Genomic DNA, 21,263 nt, shown 5'->3' with positions numbered 1-21,263 from the left:
TACAGCACAGCAGACCTCTGGGCTGTGGCATCAAAGGAAAATTTGTGGGATCTGAGCTCTTTTCAATAACTATTTAAGTTAGCGAAAGTGACAGAATTTAAGTATAATTGACTTTTATCAGGGGTGCTGCTTGTTTACTTTTTGCATTTCACTCCACTAGGACAATGAAACCTGACTAATTCCTTTTGGGTGTGTTTCTAGACAATTGCACTTTTGAGTTTTTCTGCCTTAGCAGAATGTTGCAATGTCTGGGCCATCACATTGCAGGGGAATATTTAAAGCCAAACGGGGGGGGGGGGGGGGGGGGAGGAACCCTATTTTCTTTTTAAAAATTAGAATAGAATACAATAAAGCACAAGTTAAATAATTTCTATGACTTCTTTATAAGATTTTTTGTAAAACTTTTAAAAAGCAAATTTACGTTGTGGATCTACCTCCACAGTGTGACTTTACTGTTACCAATATGGCCAATTTTATGGCCTCGCTTTATGATGGTATAAAAATGGTTATTAAAGTTAAGCGTCAATGGTAATATTTGAAGCCCTTCTTTCCTGCAATTGCAGTCAAGAATCATTATCTACGTAGGAACCTACAGTCTCAGCCATCTCCTCAGCGTTTTCAAAAACTGACAAATGATTGCCATTTCTCAAGATAAAACTGGCTGGTTACATTCCACAGACCATAAAGCCATCTGTTTTACCATCTTTGCAAGTATGCCCTGATGAGATGGCTTTGCCTAACAGCATGGATTACTGGAACCATAATCTTCCTGAATTGGCCACACATTTGTCAAAAATGGCCCAGCTATTGGAAACATGTCAACAGAGATCCTCTTTTGTCATTAAGTCTATTTCTGTATTAATAAACAGAAGGCACAGGTCCTGTCCTCTTGTCACGTGAGTATAAACATGGAATCATTCTATCCTTGAAATGAAGCCTCACTGGAGTTACTCCAGGTTTGCACCAGTGTAACAGAGATCAGAATGTGGTCCATTTTGGGTCTGTGGTGGAGAGTGCTACTTTCAGCTTTCCCAAGGACAGGCCTCCAACCCTGGGTCTGCTCCTGTTCCAGCTGGAATCAATGGCAAAACTGCCATTGCCTTCTGTGGGTGCAAGACTGAGCCCTTTGTGTTCCAAGTGCTGGGGAAATAACATCCACTGCTTACCTTCCTTGAGTTGAAAGTTCTGGGACAGGTGGCTGGAGCACATGGTACAACACAGTTATTAAATCTATAAAATTACGATTAATTACAGTGATTGTTTAGTTAACCATACGTCTATTGTTCTCCTTTGAAACAATGTCCCTCTCGTGAGTGCTTTAGAAGAGTAAAAATCTCAAATGTGCTAAACAAAAGGTTTGACCATCACACTTGATTTTGCATGTGATTATTATGTGCTAAATGTTTGCACTAATATAGCACCGGAGAGACTTTTTGCCAGCTAGAATACTTTGTTTTCTCTCCAATAGTCAGTTGTAAGTGAGTTCTCATTTGTCTCCATATTGTTCACATCACTACAGAAGCCTCTATATTGCCCATACCTCTACAGTTTGCCCTTGGTATATTTTTTTTTACAGATGCTTGGCCAACAAATAATAGTAGAACAATTGCCATGACTATTTATTTACACTTCAGGGACAGAGGAAAAGGTCCAAAGATCATACACACATACAGCACCATGAAGAGGTGGCAAGGAGCAATACCACATTTTACTAATTGAAACATATATAGAGCTGCATAACCTAACTTGAATTCACATCAGCTCATTGGGTCTGGTTCTGATCTCACTTATACTAGTTTTATACTGGTGTGGAGTTACTTGTCATTTTTACCGGTGTAACTGATATCACTGGGGAAGTGGTCTGATGTGTAATAAAATATCCCATCAAATCCTACACAGAGTTTAGAGATAACATCCACACACACTAGCTAGAACTACTTTCCAGGCCCTTCCCCCCTTTTATAAAATAAGGAAAAGAAACCTTCACCTGAACTGATTGTAAACTCTTTGGGAGCAGGAACTGTTTTTTATTTTCTGTTCAGTGTCCAGCATAAAAGGACTATGACCCTAACTGGCGTTTGTTTATAGGTGCTACTTTAATTAGAGCTGGGTGACATTTTTCAGCTGAAACTTTCTCTTAATCATCTTAATCTTCATCTTAAATAATTTTAAGCAAAAAAGGCAGTTGGGGGACACCAAAATGTTTTCCAAATTTGTGTCCATTTTGTCAAATTGTTCATTTGAAAAAAAATCTGAAATGTTTTGATTTTTTTTTTTTGGCTTCAAACAACTTTGTGTTTCTAAATTTCCTTTAATTTTATTTTTAAAATATTTAAAATTTAAAATATTCAAAAATGTTAATTGGTCAAAATCAAAACAAAACATTCTTTTTGACCTGAAATTAATTTTTTTTTAAACTTTTCAGTTTGCTAAAAATAAAAAATAAATGTTTTTGGTCCAACCTAAAGCTATTTTTTTTTACTTTTCAAGATTGCCAGTAAAGTGAAAAAACTGTTATTTGCCAAACTCTAGCTGTAATATAATAAATGCCGAAGTGCCTGATACCAGCAGCATAAGTGATTTCATAACAATCTATTCACGTATAGAAACTGGAATTCATCTGATGCAGAGAGAGTTCCCAAAAGTTGCAATAGAAGAGCTGGTTTGAATTTTTTGGCACAGTGTTTTTGGGATGTATGGAACAGATTTGGCCAGTCACAAGAAAAGGAATTGGTACGCTCTCTACCATGGAAATGAAGATGCTGAGATGATCAAATGGTTGGACACTCCATGACAGGAAATGAAATGAGGTTGTGAGGATCCTTATGTGGGTTGCCCCAATTGAAGACCAGTTGAGGGAGGCTACGTTACGTTGATATGGATGTGTCCAATGGAGACCTGAGAGTGTTATTGATAGGAATGCCCTTGCAATCATCATGGACGGAAGATGACCAAAGGTAGGCCAAGGAATCAATACATGGACCAGATATCAGTGGACCTTAGAGAGACCAATTGCATGACAGCCTGGTGTACGATCAAGAGTTTTGGAAGAAGGCTATAAACGTCACTGACCTCAAACAGAGATGTGTTGAAGAAGAAGATGATGATGATGATGATGATTTTGGGGGGAAATTATCAGCATTTGCAACCAACTGTCCCCACCATCTTTCTCACACTGCTCCCAGTCGGCCTCAGATCTACTCTGAAGGAACAACTGGCACTACTTGGCAATTCTGTAAGGAGTCCGAGTAGAGAGGCCAAAGGCTGGAGGAGCTATAGGGACTGAACTCCTTTCCCATCACTGAAAGGTGACAAGTCAAAAGTGGACTACAGCAGAACCAGGATGAGCTCAAAAGTATTTTAATGCAAAGAAGTCTGGAGGGCTATTAAAGAAATGGGCAATGGCTTTAGTTAGGCAACTCATGTGAGCAAGGACTGCAGGACTGGATCACAGCCCAGACATGAACATGTGTCTGCAGTTGAAAGCCCCTCCTCCCCCATCCCCACACCATTTATATAGTGGAAGGGCAGTTCATTAAGGGTATCGTAGTGGGGTGGCCTGCCCCTTTAAGGACTGGAGGCCTGCAGCTCGCCAGCCCGTACAATTAACCTGCCTGCCAGGGATGAGATGTGGGGTTTAATTAGAATCAAAGGGCAGCAAGAAGTTGCTAGAGAGAGGGAGAAGCTCAGGAAACTGTAGAGAATGAGAGACTCCTGCAGGCAAGATCCTGAGGCCAGGCTAGGAGCTGGGAGAAGCCTGCTCAAGAAAGAAATTCCTGAGACCAGCAGAGTTTGGGGCAGTGCCCAGCTTAAGGCTGGAGGGAAATTTTTTGTGTGTTTAATTTTGAACTTTGTTAAAAAACTAACTCCTAAGGAGGGTTGTTATTGGACTTGTAAAAGCCTCTTCTGGAGTTTATTGTGGAACTAAGAAGGGACACTGAGGCAAGGGGCTGTTTGCAGGGCTGTCCTGAGGCCACCAGGGCTGCTGGGAGGTGGAAGGGCCACTCGATGCCAGATATGATTCAAAACTCAATGGAATAAATGGGAATCTTTCAATTTCAATTGATTTCAATGGGTTTGAGATCAGGTCCTCAATGCTCCATGCTAATAATTTCTAAATGATGGAAAGAGTTTTTTCACTGTGCGTGTAGGAGGCCCAAGCTCTGCCTTGTTTTCTAGGGTAGAATGGGAAGGTTGTTCCAGAAAAAAAAAAAAGAAAAAAAAAATTAACCCTTCCCTAACCCTAACCCTAATCCTTTTTAAACGAGTAGAACTCTTTTTCAGTAAATAGAGTTATTCTCTGTCTGGAAGCTACCAGCACATCTGGGCACTATTTGTAGCTGTTTCCTGCTTCTTAACCCCTTGCCAACTTGAGCTTGTCATGACATTTCCCATGGCGCATTTCCATATGACCATAAGGAAGTTACATTTTCCCTGAACAGTTTCTTCAGGGGAAACTTGAATTAAAGAAAATAAAATTAATTTATGTTTTATGGTTATGGAAACACCTAAAGAAGAAAAACTACCCTATTCATATACGCGTTCGCTCCATCTGAAAAGCAAGGCCAGAGAGATTTACCTACAGCAGCCAAAACAAATAATTTCCTTGGGTGAGCTTTGCCAGCTTTGCAGTATTTGCGCTCCTACATGCCTGTGGTTGTGTTTAAAACACTCTGTAAACGACAACTGCACTCCTCCAGCAAAACTCATGTCAAACATAAACTTTGCTCTTGACCTAGAAACAAGATTACATAAAGTTTTTTTTTTTTTAAACAAGTTCAATTGCACATGCTAAAATGATGTACTTATGAAAGTGGTTAACCAGGGAACCTATTCTGGGCTCATTAGAGCCTTTATCTGATTCTGAAACTCCTTAAGCCATGAAAGGCTGAATGCCACCTGAAAAATAAGTAAAGACCATAAAATTGCTCTTGTGGTTGTGATTGATTGTGTACTCAAAAGACCTCAAGAAAACCAGGGGTGTGCGTTAAAACACTTAGGATGGGAATGCTGTTAATCATGCACCTACATTGTGAGGTCTGTGTTGTTAGTTCTGCAAACCTGGAATGTCATTTCAAAGCTCATTTGGAAGGACAGACCATTGTGAAAATATTCCTCTGCAAGGAGCTTGGAGGCAGTCCCAACTTTACAGATTATCCTGCTTTATCCCCACTCTTTTTTACCACCAGCCCTGGCACTTTTTCTGGGGTCTCATTTTAGAAAACCTTCCTATCTTCTGCCCAGGTGGTGCCATTGCCTTTTAAGCAGAACTCATCATAGACTTAATGGGAAGTTCTGCTTATGAACTGATGGCATGACATAGCCCCATATCCTTTAAACCCACTGTGTCGCTATGGTTCATTATAACTCCTGCTCCTCACCTTGGGTCACAGGCTCTGACATTGTAACCTTTGGGAAAGCTTTGTTTCTAATACCGTCCAACAGTTATCTGGTGGGGGAAGGAAGAGACATCTGGGGACCAGCTGTGTCAGCCCAGAAATCATGGAATAGACAATGCTACACCATAGTCTGTTATTCAGATGCTTTGATTATAGGGCCACCTTTCTTAGAAAGTTATGCCATATTTGGTCACTGCCACACTAAAGTCTGACAGAAAGAAATCCTCTTGTTGTGGCTCACACACCTTGTTATAACCTGTATGCAAACTGCTCATTGAGAACAAAGGGCAGTAAATGGTGCTGGAATTTTCCCCAGTGATTCTGAATCTGCTTAAAGGAACATTTTTTCTTTTTGGCATTAAAAAAGACATTGCATATGTGTTACATTCACAAGTGCTTCATCTTTACCTTTGTTTTGAATTGGATTTCAGGTGCTTTCTGCCTGGACTAATCACGAATGATTTGTATGTAAAGGTAGACAAAGAAAACTCTAACCCTCAATTCACAGACCTTCCACTGCACAGATTCCTAGCTAGCCCCATCAGTTGAACTGCTTGTGTTGTTTCAAATGTATGCTGTTTTAAAAGATATAATTAATGGCATTTGAAAATACCCTCTCTGGGGTCACCTCTTTGTGACTGTTTCACTGTGCAATACATCATTAGGTCAGAGCCCAAGTGGTCTGAGCTTGGGGCAGGGTCATACCTTGCTAGATGATAAGAAGATATTCAGATATGTGCTGTAAATGGGGTTTTCCTAATGAAGTCACCTAGTTAATGAATCTAATCACACCTGGACAAAGCAAGAGCCTTAACTTACGTGGGGTTGTTGCATTGCCTTTCTGCGTTCTGCACGCCAGCACCACATGTCCGAGAGCAAGTAGACGAAGAACTCCAGGTTCCCCAGCCTCCATCAATGGCGTCCGGGCGGTAGCCCACCTGCACACACTCTCCATTGAAGCACCACTGCGGAGTAACCCAGACAAGAGTGAGGCCAGCTGATGTTTAACAATACTCTTACAAGGCACTAACCGGCACTCGTTTATAAATCCCTAATCTGATGAGCGTGCAGCACAGGGAAGAGAACTCCGAACGAGAGCGGTGTGCATCACAGCGCAATGGGAAACACCGGGACACTTGGTTAGTGGGAGGTGTGCACATGGGAGTAAGATTAGTTTGGTTTCACACACACCTATTTCTCCACAACTCACACTCCAGCTTCCTGGCAGTGCCTAGGCAGAACACATGTCCAGCCTGAGATTAATGCTTTGGTTCTGGTGTCATAACAAAGGCTCTACCAGCTGGTTACCCGGTTAACATGGAGAACGGGTAAGATGGTAGGTTCTACAGGGAAAGCCTCAGGAGTCCTTCACGATCTGTAGAATTGAACTAAACTCTTAGGGCCAGATTATTGGCACCAGCCATTCTGCATTTAGCTCTACCCAGGAGTGGGGGACGTGCAAATGTTTTTATGTTACAGTTATTCCGTTTTATGCTACTTGAACCCGAAGCCACTGTCCTGGTCCCAAGATGCAATTTAGAAGAGTCTCAGCGTTGCTCTGTGACGTGCTCCCTGGGAATAGCCCACACAGGGTCATTAGAGCAGCCAGGGATTGGCTGGTTGTGGCTGCTCTCTGGCCATGCCCTCTACACCTGGAGAGGGGGCATAGGCGCGGCTACCCTAGCCCTATGCCACACAGGGATTTCTCTGCCTGTTGTGTGCTGCTACTGCAAAAAAGCAGGTGGAATGGCGGCCTCGATCTGGTTGTTAATTCTCCTCTTTAGTTCTAGCTGCACTCGCTGGGCTGGAAGAAAGTTGAGTGTGAATGAGGCTACAGTTGCATATGCAATGCTTGGAAAGTCAGGCCCATAAGGCCAACAGCTGCCATGTGAACGCGTCACGGAGCAAAACACGACTCCGCCTCTTATGCTGCTTCAATGGATTTAAGGCCCAGTCCTGTCATTCTTACTGGGGCAGATCTCTCCCTGAAAGCCACTGGAGTTGTGCCAGAGTAAGGACTGCATGACTTGGTCTATATTAAGCATCCCGACAGGGGTGGATTTTTGCCTGCAAAATTTTGGATTTTACCCGTTACCTTTAAAGTTAAGCAGAGGAGATCAAAGCCCCCATTTCCCCCACACCTCACAGGTGTGCTGATCCTTGTGCAAGTTCACCCAATGTACCAGAAAAAATATACGCAGCTAGGTCCTTCTAGATCTCACCTTGGCACAGCTGTGCCGGTAGCCGTGACATGGCAAACATTAGCACCTGGCTGCCTCGGTGATTTGAAGCATACGCTGATTGACTACTCCACAGTACTGAACGTTTAAATAACGACCAGAACACACAAATCCAATGGAGCCGAATGTATCCATTTCTAGGTATGTTCGCAGCTGTAGTTCCGATGCTGCGGAATTACATTCTGCAACTTGTCCTATTTTTTGACTTATATAATAAACCAGTGTGATGAACATTGTCCCTTACATACAGGAGAAGGAATCGACTGTGGCTGCGAATACAATTTACTCTAATTACCTTGTTCTCGCCACACTTTGTGCCATCGACGGCAGCATCCAGCTTGGAGTGGCACGTGTTCCCCACTGAGCACCAGAGCGTATTGCAGACGTTCTGCAGAAAACAAGTGTGGACACAGCTTGGGGGTTACTGAGCATTCCAAAGGGCCAGCCCAAATCTGACCTATTCGAAACGTGTTCACACACTGAATTATCCCACTGATCTAATCAGTCAGCAAAGAAAGCCACGGTGACCTTTTTGTCTATAGAACTCCCCTTCTGGCCACCCTTTTCTCCGGCAGTTTGGACGTTCGCTTTCCCATATACAGCCCCCTTACTTTCCTCTCCTTTGCAGTGACCCTTCCTTAAACCCGGAGGAGAGAATGTTTGTGTGTTTGCTGTTAGTTTGGCTCCTTGGATCTATTGGAAGGGGAGCTTTGGGAGCAGAGGGCTCCACAAACAAACAAACCAACCTACCTCTCTCCTATAATATATGGAGATATACCTCTCTCCTAGAACTGGAAGGGACCCCAAAAGGTCATTGAGTCCAGCCCCCTGCCTTCACTAGCAGGACCAAGTACTGATTTTGCCCTAGATCCCTAAGTGGCCCCCTCAAGGATTGAATTCACAACCCTGGGTTTAGCAGGCCAATGCTCAAACCACTGAGCTATCCCTCCCCCCAATTCAGGCAACATGACAATGGTCCTTTCTCCACTAACAATTCATAATGCAGGATTTATTTATCCCTTCATCAGCAGAGAGTGAGTTTCTATGCAAAGATTTTCACTGTTCAGACTGTCACTCAGCAGTCACAAATTCTATCATTACATAAAGGAAAACTGCAGGAACACCCAACCCCGACTTACATCCATGTCATCGCAGAAGGCGGAGTATGCTCCATACTGCAGCCGGCACTGATGGCTGACGTCATAGAGAACTCCTGGTGGAACCAAGGGGTAGTCTACCACTTCTTTGGCAGGTGGGTCATCCAGACACAACCCCCAGCCTCGACTGCAAACATGAAACGGACAAGTCAGAATCAAGCAGACGGGGATCAATGTAGGGCACGAAGAGACCCAGCAAAACAGGCTCTTGTAGAACATTAGAATTGTTAAAAACAAAGGAAGAGTCGTAACTCTGGTGCATGAATGGCAACCAAGAGTCATCTGCAGCTGGTGAGTGCCAGTAGCTCTCTGCTCTGATACCTTGCTGGAGCTGAGATTTCATGGGAGAGCCTGTTCTCACGGGCTTTCCAGACCACAGTTGCTGACTCAGCACAGCTGGTGAAAATGGGTGCAACTCCATAGAAGTCAATGGATTTACATTCACTTAGCCCAAGAGGTTTCAATGAGCTCAATGTTAGGTACTCAGCTGAGCCAATGAGGCTGTGAGGATTTCCAGCACTGGCTGCACGAGAACAGCTATTCCCAAGCATTACCTCTTTGCTCTATTTCTGCCTGTAAAGTATTTCAGAATTTCATTTTACTCCCGCTGAAGTTAGTGGTGAAACTCCCAGGATATGGCCCACTTTGTGTGCAAGACCCCATTGAAAACTTCACCAGAGACCCCCACATTTAACATTAAATCAAGAGAAGAAAAAGCTTCCACTCATCGGTCTGAATACAAATAACTCCAGCCTAAAACCTCATTGTCAAAGATGGGAAGGCAGCCTGGTTTTTACTGTGGTACCTTGAAAGCACTCAAGAAAGTTATTACTGTGCTTAAATGAGCTATCACAATGCGGAGAGCAAAATACTGCTCGGACACATTCTTAACCTGCCAAGATGAGAAATGTTCGCTATACAATTACACCTCCCTGAGAGCAGCTGTCAGGGTTTTTCTTGCACCAGGTTAATTTGAGAGGGAAGTCTGAGTCTGCGGCCCCTTCCTTAAGCCTAGATGGAACAGCACTGGTTTCCTCTGCTCTGTTTATTAGTTTTGCTCCTTTAGAGTTTGATGAGGTGGCAGGCTTGATGCAGACGGCCTGCACTTTACACTGAGCTCTTGGCCTTGTTCCTATTATGGGAGACACTTTCCCCTGTTCCCAGCATCTGGCTTTGCGCCTGATGCTTCTGAAGCCCTGTCTATAGATCCCTTACTCAAGAAACCTGCACTCGGTCCCACCCCGCACCCCAGCCATGGAACAATATCTCCCGTTACCTGTTTCATTTAAAGGTCTCTGAGAGCTCATTGCAGTGCAATGGTTGCTATCAGATGGAAAAGACAGCACCAGTTCTGCAGGTCATTTAAAATATAATAGCGCACAGGCTCCTTGTCACAGCTACCCTGAAAGGAGCACGGCTTAAGGTCAAGAGCTGCAAAATCAGGTCAGCTAGAGAGATGCTGTTAGTGCCAACATGGAAATAAACAGCCAGAATATTTTACTAGCAAGTCAGGGAGGGAATCACAGAATATCAGGGATGGAAGGGACTCAGGAGGTCGTCTAGTCCAAACCCCTGCTCAAAGCAGGACCAATCCCCAGACAGATTTTTTACCCCAGATCCCTAAACGGCACCCTTAAGGATTGAACTCACAACCCTAGGTTTAGGAGGCCAATGCTCAAACCACTAAGCAGACCCAAATCTATTGGTAGAGCTAAGCTAGTCCCAGTTAAAATTAGCACAATAAATTGTGGGTGCTTCCTATGTGGTGTAGGACAAGTAAGGGCATCGCAAATGTGAGTGTGTGGAAAAGACTTTGCACTGCTGCATTTATTTCAGTCGTGAGGCATCAGCGTGTTTATGTTCTCGCTCGATGTTATTTAAGAAAGGCCAGCTGCTGAGCTCAAGAGGATGCCAGTATGCGTAGGAGACCAAGCATCAAGTTGTGACAATGTTTACGTCCACAGAACCACAAGATGTAGACATAACTAGCAGCCGTTTTATGAGATCCAGGAACAAAATCCAAATGGTGTTTCAAAGCACCACAGCAGGAGGGGACAGGCAAAATATTTTTAAACAAATGTTTACCAGCATTGGAAAGAAATCTTTAAGGATGTTTATGTTACGATGGATTTTTAACCCCATAGAGGAGATAAAGTCAGAGATGAAAAAGACAAATAAAATGGTTTCCGCTCCATCGCAGTTTTTTTCCTCCTGCCTTGCGCTTCATGGATATCCAGAAAGTTATGTATTCAGCCATGCCACTGTGCTTGCATTGCAAAATGAGCGGTGATATAGTTTAACCGGTAGCGTGCACTATTCTAGGGCAGAGATGGTGCGTTTACAGGAGTTGGAAGATACTTTTCAACAGCTATATAGACAAACTTTAATTTTCTTTTAAGTCCTGTATTTTGGAGAAGTGGAAATTTTAAGGCATAACAGCAATAGCATCCTCCATGTAGACAGCGCTTTCAGTACATAAGGATCCCAATGCAGTTCACATTTATAGTCAGCTCTGCTAAAATGCAGCTGCCTCCAAAGTGAAGGGCAGCCATCAACCACCATGCACCACAGGGAGCGAGGGGAAATGGGGGACAAACAGGTAGTTTTTCAAGAGCAACCAATGCCATAAGAGTTCAAAAACCATGCAAAGCAGACGGGATCTCGGCAGGAAGGCCTTGTCCAAGAGACCCACACATAGTAAAGTGCACGCAAGTCAATTTGTCTCCTCTGTGGGGAAGCAGACCTTGAGCCAGGATTTAACTCTGTCATTCTAAGGAACCAAGCTTACACCAAAACACTTGTCTGTTTAAAAACATCTTGGCTGGTATTTATTTATTTATTTAGATAAAGCAAGTCAGAAGCATCCTGACTCTTCCAGAATAAAACAAATTGGAGCACAGGCCTGGGGTTCAAACACAGAGATCTCCTTCCAGTCCTTTTAACAACAGCTTCTGCAAAAATGTCCCCCTTAGCCTGTACTGGAGGTGTGTATACTCCGGGACTGGCTTGGGGAAGGAGAATTTAGTGATTAGCTTTCCCCATGCAAACCAAGGCTCTCATACCCACAGCGCAGGAAGAAGGCAAAGCCCCTTGGCAAGCACATGTGTTACATGCACTTGCTGGAAATGGTTATAATTTGTTCCTGCAAAATATGCTAATTTACTAAATATATGAATGGGGCACCTACATACCATGGGGGTGGGGAGATAAGGAAAGGATAGGGTTAAACATCTGTCATTTGAAATGGGCAGATGAGGGTGGGATGCAAGGGGATCTGACAGTTCTCTAATGTGTAACAAAACAAGGTAATAGCAAAGAAAACGTCTTCCAATGAGTCTCAAATCTTGACATCCGTCCAAATCCTGCTGGTCTTAGGAAACTGAAAAGGCTTCACCAGAAACGGAATATGGACCAGAGGATCCTGTTTGAGTTGTGAGGGACCATTAGGCTACTTAAACCTAGTGGTGCTTCTCTGGGTAACTCCTAGTTTACTGGTAAGAGGGTCGAGCCTGCAATATTGCTGCTGGAATGGGTTTGGTTGCACAATCCTCTCTAGCCTTATGACCTGGAATCAGCTATTAAAGTGCAATAGTAAAACAGATGTGTGTAGCAACAGCCTGATGAGGCTCTAAACTCCCGACTCCTTGGAACCTCCTTACCCAAGTCACAATCTGAGCAAAGAGCACTCCTGGGGGAGTTGTTATAAAATTGCAACCACTTATTGCTTCAGCATTAGGGTCTTAATTCAGGTCGGTTTACAACGCCCTTGACTTCCACCACAATTAGCATTCACAGACAGGACAAGCACTATTTGCTTGATTTAGTACCATGCATTTGTCTCAAGATGAGCTACAAGAGAATCCCACTTCCAATCGCAAAGCATCTCAGCGACTCCCTGGAGGAGTACAACCAATGGCACATTCATCAGGAACAAGTGGCAGATTTTTAGCTGTATAATGAGGTCACAGCCAAGTTCCTCGCTCTGAGGAAGTCATGGCCTCACTTTCATCACTTACAGGAAAGGGCCTCATTGGCACAAACAGGGCTAATGGCAGATGTCCTGGTGCTTCATACATCATACAGTTAATGTCAACGACCTACTAATACAGATGGTCAGCACCAAAGCTCACTGACCCTCAGAGCTGCATCTCCAAGCTATAACCCTCAAAAATGAAGCTGGTAGGTACTGAGGAGGGAACCTTTAAAGGAGGTTGCATTTCCGTGGATACTACTGTACGCAGTACGAGCGAATGTTCCTCACTGCCACTTTCCCCAGGCTCATCGCTCGTGTTCTTTACCTCTTGAAACATCCAGGTCTTTCTATGGTTACTAAGAAGCAAAGACGACCAGGGTTGTTGACAGTGGTATTTCAGATGCTAAAGTCTTCAGCGGTTAGTAAAAGTCAGTGAGGCATGAGGATATGTTTAGAGGATGCCCTGTGGACACTTAATTCTGGAATGTTCCTGATCTGCTCTCATTGCCATCGAATGCTTTTGCTGTATTACCCAAGGGCTTGTCTATATGAACAAGTGTCACCGGTTTAATTTTAAGGAGTTTATTTAAACTGACTTCATTCACCTGATGCAAACCCCTGCCTGGATACTCTGATTTCAGTGTAACACGTGGATTATAGCAGTTTAACTTAAGGTGACTGGGAAGAGGTTTAAATTAACCCAAAATAAGACAGTCTTAAACCAAAATCGGAGTATCTGCACAGGGGTTTAACTAGATTGATTTAGAAACTGATTTAAGTGAAACTGGCGCGCCGTTCTCACGTAGACAAGGCATCCCCCTACATGGGGTTACAGCCTATCACACAGTCAGATACACTTCCCCACAACACTCAATGAGTAGAGTGTACCCCCAGGATAGACACGCTGTACGTTTCCAAAGGGTGTAGCCAGTCCGGTCCCAGACAGCACTCCCCCTTTGGCCTAACGCACAATGTCTCTGCCCAGTAAGGCTGCCCATCTCCTCACCCTTCCTCTCACAGAGCATTGGCTTTGCAGCCCCATGCAGCCCGTTGAAAACGCAATCATTTAAAATTACATGGATCTTTTTCCACAAGCAGCTTCCCAGCGACTCTCCTTTTGGGACAGGTGCCCAACACTTTTAAACAGACTGTTGCTTTGAAATTAGTTCTGTCTTTCCAGCCACATGTATCTAAGTCTAATTCTAGCTAGGACACTGTCGTCTAGACCATGCTTGAGAGGTCTAGATTTCTGTGAGTACTATAGCGCTGAACTGGCATGAAATGAAGAGCTGATCATGTGACTGGAGGAAATATTATATTCCTGCTGCAAGCTTTACATTCATTTCTGAGTTCAGCAAAGTCACTGCCTGGCAGCTCCAAAGCTATTTTCTTTACTTGCTCATGGAAAAACATCAACGGGGTGTTTTATAGAAAGGGAAACAATGCATTTAGTGCAGTGTCAAGTCAAGTTGTAAGAGTTGGACTCTAAGTGTCACCTACACCCATGGCATTGCATTGCTGTTCCTTAAGACTGGTTTGTTCACTGTCTGATGTGAAACTTCAGTCGAAAGAACAAGGGCGAAAAAACCTGCTCCTTGATCTCTCCATGGCATTTGGTATGGCCATTCAGTCTCTAGATAACTGTAACAAACAGACAAAGAATAATTACTCCTGATATTTTGGTTTTGATGCCATGAGCTTCCCCCCTGCCTATGGCACATACTAGTCTAGTCTCCTGTGGGCTGGAATACTTTGGTCTCATTTCGGTTGTTGGGGTTGGTGTGCGGGTGGGCTTGGTGGGCTGTGATGCACAAGAGATCAGACTAGTTGATGGCCATCGAGCCAGAGAATGCCGTCACAACATGGAAACCTTTGGATGCCCCCTGCTTTTCGGATCACACAGAGGGAGTGGCACTAGGATAGCAAGCACTTCGTTTTCTCATTCTTGGCATCTGCCTTTGAAACCCTTTTCCTGTGTTAATGCATCGTCTTTGGAAGCCAAAATCCTCCCTCATTTTGTGGGTCATTGAGCTGCAGCTCCTGTCAGACCGGCAGCCAGCCCCTTACCTCCAAGGGTACTTATGTTGCTCTGTCCAAAGTATTCTCCCTACCTTGGCCTAGACAACGAGAGGGCTGGGAGAAATCTGGCACTGATGGGACATGAAACGGGCACAGTTCGTTCCCCCCCTAGTAAAGTCAGTCTTCTACTTTCACTACAGAACATCTCCCCTTAATGGTGACATCTAAGAGCCTTAATACTCTCTTCTGCTAAGGCTAGAGGGAGAAAACTACATAGGTGCCCTACTTGAACAATGCACTTGATTGTGAGTGCACAATTGCTATCACTTCCTAAGTCTGTTATTTAAGCCGCCAGACACGCCTCCCAGGGTCCATTCCACAGGGTGGTTTGAACTACTCACGGCAATAGTCAGCTTTGCTGGGACTTGAACCAGCGACCCTTGGATCCATGAGCAGCAGAGCTATTTCTTGAGCCAAAGGAGGGTCTCCATTAACTGTTGGGGGCAATCAGATTCATAGCCTCCTCCAGACTCACTGTGGATTTCTTAGATTTAAATGATGCTGGTCACTTTAAAAAAAAAATCTCGTCACAATGAGGGAGGAGGAAGAGGTGACTCACTAGGGAGAGGCCATTTCTGGTCTTTGGGACCTCACCCAGCTGAGTGCTGCTGATCTTCATGTGAATTGTTCAGCCCCTCACATATTCAGGCCTGGAGGCTTCCGAGCAAGACAGGCAGATTCCCGTGGATGCACGCTTAGGGCAGCTCTCCATTTAACATACGAATTGTTTTCACATGTTCAAATCTTTTATTGATTTTTCTCTCTTTTATGCAAAATTGGACAGTGCAATTTTCAATGTAAAGACTGTTCCAGGCACATCTAGCAAGCCCGGGTCATGAGGGTCTAATTCCTTGGCTTATACCTCCCTACTTTCCTGCCAACGTTATTCTAACAACACAGACATTTCTGTGCTCACACCATCCCCTTTCCCTGGCCTGAGGGATGTCACAGACAATGAAATATTTTTGCTGAAGTGTTCTCTCCCCTTGAAAGAAGAGCTGCCTTTCTTGGGGGAGGAGAGAGACAGAAATTAACTGGAAATGCATCCAGATGATCCTTTTCTTTCTTGGGAAGTGCAGCTCAAGGTTATGGTGATCAGGAAATTCCTATTCTAAAAGTGAAGGTTAAAAATAGAGGGCCAGATCATTAGCTGGTGAAAGTCAGCATAGCTCCATTGAAGTCATAGATCTACACCAGCTTACACTACCTGAGGGCCAAGGCAGTGTATTTAAGCTGTTGGCTGAGTACCTGAGATGGGGGATCAGTCACACAGCCAACCCTCACGCCATGCCCATAGCTAGGCCTTCTGCCTGGCTGCTCAGTTCCTTGCAGATGAGCATGCACCTACAATTTCCCCTAGCATTGCTTCTGGAAGGCCCCCTCATTCTTTTCCCTGCAATAATGAAGAGAAATGTCCCAGCAATGCAAGGCACTCACTGATGGATGTAAATCTCTAGGCACCAGTCTTAAGAACCTAATAACAAACTGAAGAGTCAGCAATGTGGTGCTAAAAATAAACAGCTGTACAAAAGAATGTGGCTCGGCCTAGCTACAGCCTGGAATACCTCCTGCCCAGAGACAAACAGAATTAGTTTGCCTTGGAAAGTCACTCAGGGCAGAGCAGAGGGTAAAGCAAGGTAAAGCTTTGCTATGAGAATACCAGGTCTCAAGAGCATGAAAAAGGCAACTGGCACAAGCCAGTGCCTGTGTTTCCTCATGTCATATTTGCAGTGGTGCTGGGAATGCCTGAGAAGCAGAAAAGAAGAGATCACAAGCACTCTGTTACTTGGAGTGCTTGTCTGGCCCCAGATTGCTGTCCATCCTGTGTGCCAGTGTGAGGCAGTAGCGGGGTGGAACGTTTCAGACTGAGCTGTCCCCTTTTTTCCTTGCATTCTGCTGCTGCTTATATTGTGCAGGGGTGGGGAGCAGGGTCTACAGAGTGGCTACATTCCTACTCTTCCAATTGTGAAGTTCAGTATGATGGGAAAATGACATGAACTAAAGCACGGGTACCGCAATGTCTCCCTATGGCTGGAATCTCAGCCAGGTTCTCCTCTCGCTTGCATTGGTGCAAATGAGGAGTAACTCTAGTGAAACCACTGGAGTGACGCTGGTGTGAGTGAGAGCAGAACCAGTATTTCTGGGCATGCACGTGTGACAGCTGCACCTGTGAGTATCCCGACTAGTAATTAAACAGAGAAAATTGGATGGATCTTAAGGATCTACACTGAGAGCAACAATCTAACACACACATTCAAAAGAACATCTATTATTTTATAGTGCTCCGGGTTCTTTTCTGTAGGCTACCGCATAACACCACATGTTTATGTGACATGACATAAGGACATGTGATCCAGAAAGTTTGTGTGATTTAAATGTGCATTTGCAATCGGGATTAACAGCCAATGGCACAAGGTAATGAAATGTAGAAAAGAATGTAACTGAAGTTTTACACAGCTCCAGAGCCTGAGAGTGAGTTGGCTGGATGGCAGTCACAGATCATGTGTTGCAGTGGGAAAGAAAATAGGAGGCTGTTTAGAAAGGAGATCGGTGGCGTTGCTCCAATGCTCTCTTTTCAGTAAGCGAGAGGAATAATCCCTTGATTTCAATGGGGCCAGGATTTCACTGCTAGCATCCAATCCAACACGCCCCCTCTCCACAAAGGGCTCTAATGGTCAGTCCTGTGAATGGACGGTCGTTCACATAGGGCTTGATTCGGCAAGATGCTGAGATCCAATGGGAATGAAGGGCAGCTGTCTGCATCTCAAGGTGGGGACCAGCAATTCAGAGAACTGGGCCCCGGTGTTTGCTCTGTTTGTCTCCACAGTGCCCAAGTCCCATCATCTAACTCCCTATTTGGGAAAGCCCCTTGGGAATACATGGACTATGAAAGGTGCTGTCCGAAAGCAAATTCCTTTCTACTCCCCAAACGGTTCCCTGTCAGCTGTCAAAATTAGATACCAGTGATCTGGAGTCTGGACACACGAGGGCTAATGAACGATAAATGGGGGAAGAATGAGGTTGCACATTTCCACTCACCCCCAGTTCCTGCACTCAGATCTCATTAGACAGAGAGCACGTCGGGCACCAACATTCGCTGAAGACAACGGAAAGGTTTCAGGTGATGCATGTTCTAGAGCAGTGGTTCCCAAACTTGTTCCGCCGCTCGTTCAGGGAAAGCCCCTGGCGGGCCGGGCTGGTTTGTTTACCTGCCGCATCCGCAGGTCCGGCCGATCGCAGTTCCCACTGGCCACGGTTTGCTGCTCTGGGCCAATGGGGGCTGCTGGAAGCGGCAGCCAGTATGTCCCTCGGCCCGCGCCACTTCCAGCAGCTCCCATTGGCCTGGAGCAGCGAACCGCAGCCAGTGGGAGCTGCGATCGGCCGAACCTGCGGAGGTGGCAGGTAAACAAACTGGCCCGGCCTGCCAGGGACTTTCCCTACACAAGCGGCATCCCAAGTTTGGGAAACACTGTCCTAGAATATCAGAAACATTGGTTGCTAATTACAAAAGGTCCCAACCCTCTGTCCCATTCTCTGCCTTGATATGCCAATATCAAGAACATCTGCAGCTCATTGTTGAATGGTCCTTTCTGCATGACCCACGCCCAAGACGGAAAGCCCTTTCAAGCTGCATTTCGGTGAGAAGCACTGCTTCAAGAAGTCAAAATCCCATTTACAGCAGAGGCTGAGGAGTTATCACCAGAAGCGCTAGTGAAAAAGAACAAGCCTTTCCTCCATTAACAAAGGGCTTGCAGCTCCCTTTTTAAGGCACTGAAAATAGAGCACAATGAAGATTAAAAATGCATCCCGAGAATGTTAACCATGAGAGATCAGTAGATGAGATAAGCCACCTCTGAAGGCCCTGTGTCCTTACCAAGTCTTGATGTAGTGTTGGTCTTGCTGTGAATGGATTAAGGCTACACAGGCCCCAAATCCACCCACAATTCAGACCTGTTCTTCTTCCAGAAAATTCTTCCTCGGGGCAAACCTACCTCCACCCCCACTCCCATTCCCACCTCACCCCTACATAAGGCTTGTCCTCCTTCCACTCTCAAGTCCTTGAACTTCCTAACAGTGACTAGGCAGCCCAGCCGCTCCAAGCCCATGCTGAAGGCGGCCAGCCAGTAGCAATCAGGTGTGTTCTGTACCTGCTGCTCTGAGTGCAGCTCTCCATTTCATCCAGGCCCCCTCTGACTATGGCGCCTGGCTCCTGACTGACTGATGAGCCCTGATGCTAGCACAGTTTATCGAAGGAAGGTAAGGAGAGAGGGTGGGGGACTTACTCGAGGAATCGTGTGACGTACTCCCTGCTGCAGCGGGACCAGGTGAGTGGAGAGGTGTCATACAGGAGCTGTGGAGACATGATGAAAGGTCTTTTCCCAACTGGCTCACAGTCATTGCCGCTTCCATCATGCTGAATCCCAAAACTGTGTAAGAGCACAGTCCCACAAAGGAGAGGTGAGCCGCATGCTTGGATACAACCACACAGGTGCTTTGCTTTCTAGCACATTCACATCAAGCCTTACATTACAAAGACCCACGACAGTGTCTCCCAGTTACTCTGTTCTTAACACACCACTGCTCTGTACAGAAACTTTACCTCGTCATCAACTTTAATGAAGCCAGATCCAATGCAATAAAAGTTACACCACTGTCAGTGTGAACCCAACTGGTTCAATGGACTGGACCCTGGACTGGGAACCAGGAGACCTGTGACCTGTTTCTGGCTCTGTCACTGATCCACTGTGTGAGTTGGGGCAAGCTACTCCCCCTCTCTGCCTTGTCTATTTAGATTGTGAGCTCTGTGGGGTAGGGACTCCTGGGTGTATAGACAGTGCCCAGAGCAATGGGGCCCCAGTCGCAGTGAGGGCCTTAATGCACTACTGTAATACCAATAACTAATCCATGTGTGGAGGGAAGTGGGTAGCTGGGTGATGTGGGGAACCCCCCCAGTTACTGCACTTTATGCAGGGCCTGCAGCAAGGCCTGGAGACATAGAATCCTAGGCCTGGAAGGGACCTCGAGAGGTCATCTAGTCCAGTCCCCGGCACTCATGGCAGGACTAAGTATTATCTAGAGTGGTTCTTAACCTGGGGCGCGCACTCCCGCTGGGGGTGCGAGACATGTCCGATTTTTTTTTAGAAGGGAAATCATCGAAAACACAAATTGAGCACAGGCACGTAAGTACAGCTACTTTGTTTCATCAAACCTAAGCATAAGATAACGGCAGGGCCGCCCAGAGGGGGGGGCAAGTGGGGCAATTTGCCCCAGGCCCCGGGCCCCGCAGAGGCCCCCACAAGAGTTTTTTGGGGCCCCTGGAGCGGGGTCCTTCACTCGCTCCGGGGCCCCCGGAAAACTCTCGTGACGCCCGGGCCCCCGGAGCTTCTTCCGCTCCGGGTCTTCGACGGCAATTCGGCGGCGGGGGGTCCTTCCGCTCTGGAACCCGCCGCCGAAGTGGCCTGAAGACCCGCGGCAGGGGGTCCTTCCGCCCCGGGACCCGCCGCCGAAGACCCCAGGCCCCCTGAATCCTCTGGGCGGCCCTGGATAACGGTTGATGTGTGTGGATCAATTTGCACTGATGGTGCCCCTGCCATGCTAGGAAAAAATTCAGGATTTGTTGCCTATGTAAAGAAATAATAATAAATATATAATTCTAAAAAAAGTGTGTAATTTTTCATGTATTCTTAATTTTACTGCGAAATTAAAATAAATATATAATTCTCTCTCTTTCATTCTATAGTTATGCTATATCTAGGTTTAAAGAACTGACGTACTTCAACAATTTTTGATAAGGGGTGCAAGAACATATTTTGAGAACCAAAGGGGTGCAGGCTGCAGTAAAGGTTAAGAACCACTGAAGACCATCCCTGACAGGGGTTTGTCTAACCTGCTCTTAAAAATCTCCAATGGTGGAGATTCCACCACCTCCCTAGGCAATTTTGAGTTTCAGTGCTGGAAATGGAGATGTGGACATGAGGTGGGTTTGCTGCCTGTCAGTTGAGGGCAGGGTGGAGACCAGGACAGCACATACCATAAGCAGAGCTGAGTGGATAATACGCAACAGATGATCCTGTTAGCCTCATTTTCTGACTGGACAACATCTGTGAGCAGTTCACAATTTCCTCAGATTTAGTTGTTTGAAATTTGATGCACTTTCATGTGATTATTTTTTTAACACCACAGAAAGTATTTGATTCTTGCTGTATTAGATCTATATTTGGTTAGTTATGATTGGTCAGATAAGTCACATGCTATTGTTTCTGTTCCTTGATTGGGCAAGTATGCTATAGCCACAAGTATGAATTTAACATTTGGTTTCCACAACTGCTCGTGCATTCAACTTTGCAATGTACTTTCTGTGAATATTGCTGCCAGTAAAACGCGCTTGCACAAATGATCCTGAGAAGTGAATGCA

The 21,263-nt window shown here is 45.3% G+C and overlaps 1 protein-coding gene across 1 annotated transcript in view; it reads right to left on the bottom strand.

The window, feature by feature from the left end:
- Positions 1-21,263, bottom strand: part of ADAMTS7 (ADAM metallopeptidase with thrombospondin type 1 motif 7) — a 135,436-nt gene that overhangs the window by 89,497 nt on the left and 24,676 nt on the right. The window contains exons 8-11 of the mRNA XM_065412189.1: positions 19,132-19,275; positions 8,779-8,923; positions 7,935-8,027; positions 6,219-6,364 (exon numbers count right to left, since the gene is read on the bottom strand). Coding sequence (XP_065268261.1) covers positions 6,219-6,364; positions 7,935-8,027; positions 8,779-8,923; positions 19,132-19,275 — 528 coding nt within the window. The remainder of the gene's footprint in view (positions 1-6,218; positions 6,365-7,934; positions 8,028-8,778; positions 8,924-19,131; positions 19,276-21,263) is intronic.

This window comes from Emys orbicularis, chromosome 10 (genome assembly GCF_028017835.1).
Source record: "Emys orbicularis isolate rEmyOrb1 chromosome 10, rEmyOrb1.hap1, whole genome shotgun sequence".
NCBI classification, from domain to species: domain Eukaryota; kingdom Metazoa; phylum Chordata; order Testudines; family Emydidae; genus Emys; species Emys orbicularis.
This window is presented reverse-complemented; position numbering and strand designations above follow the sequence as displayed.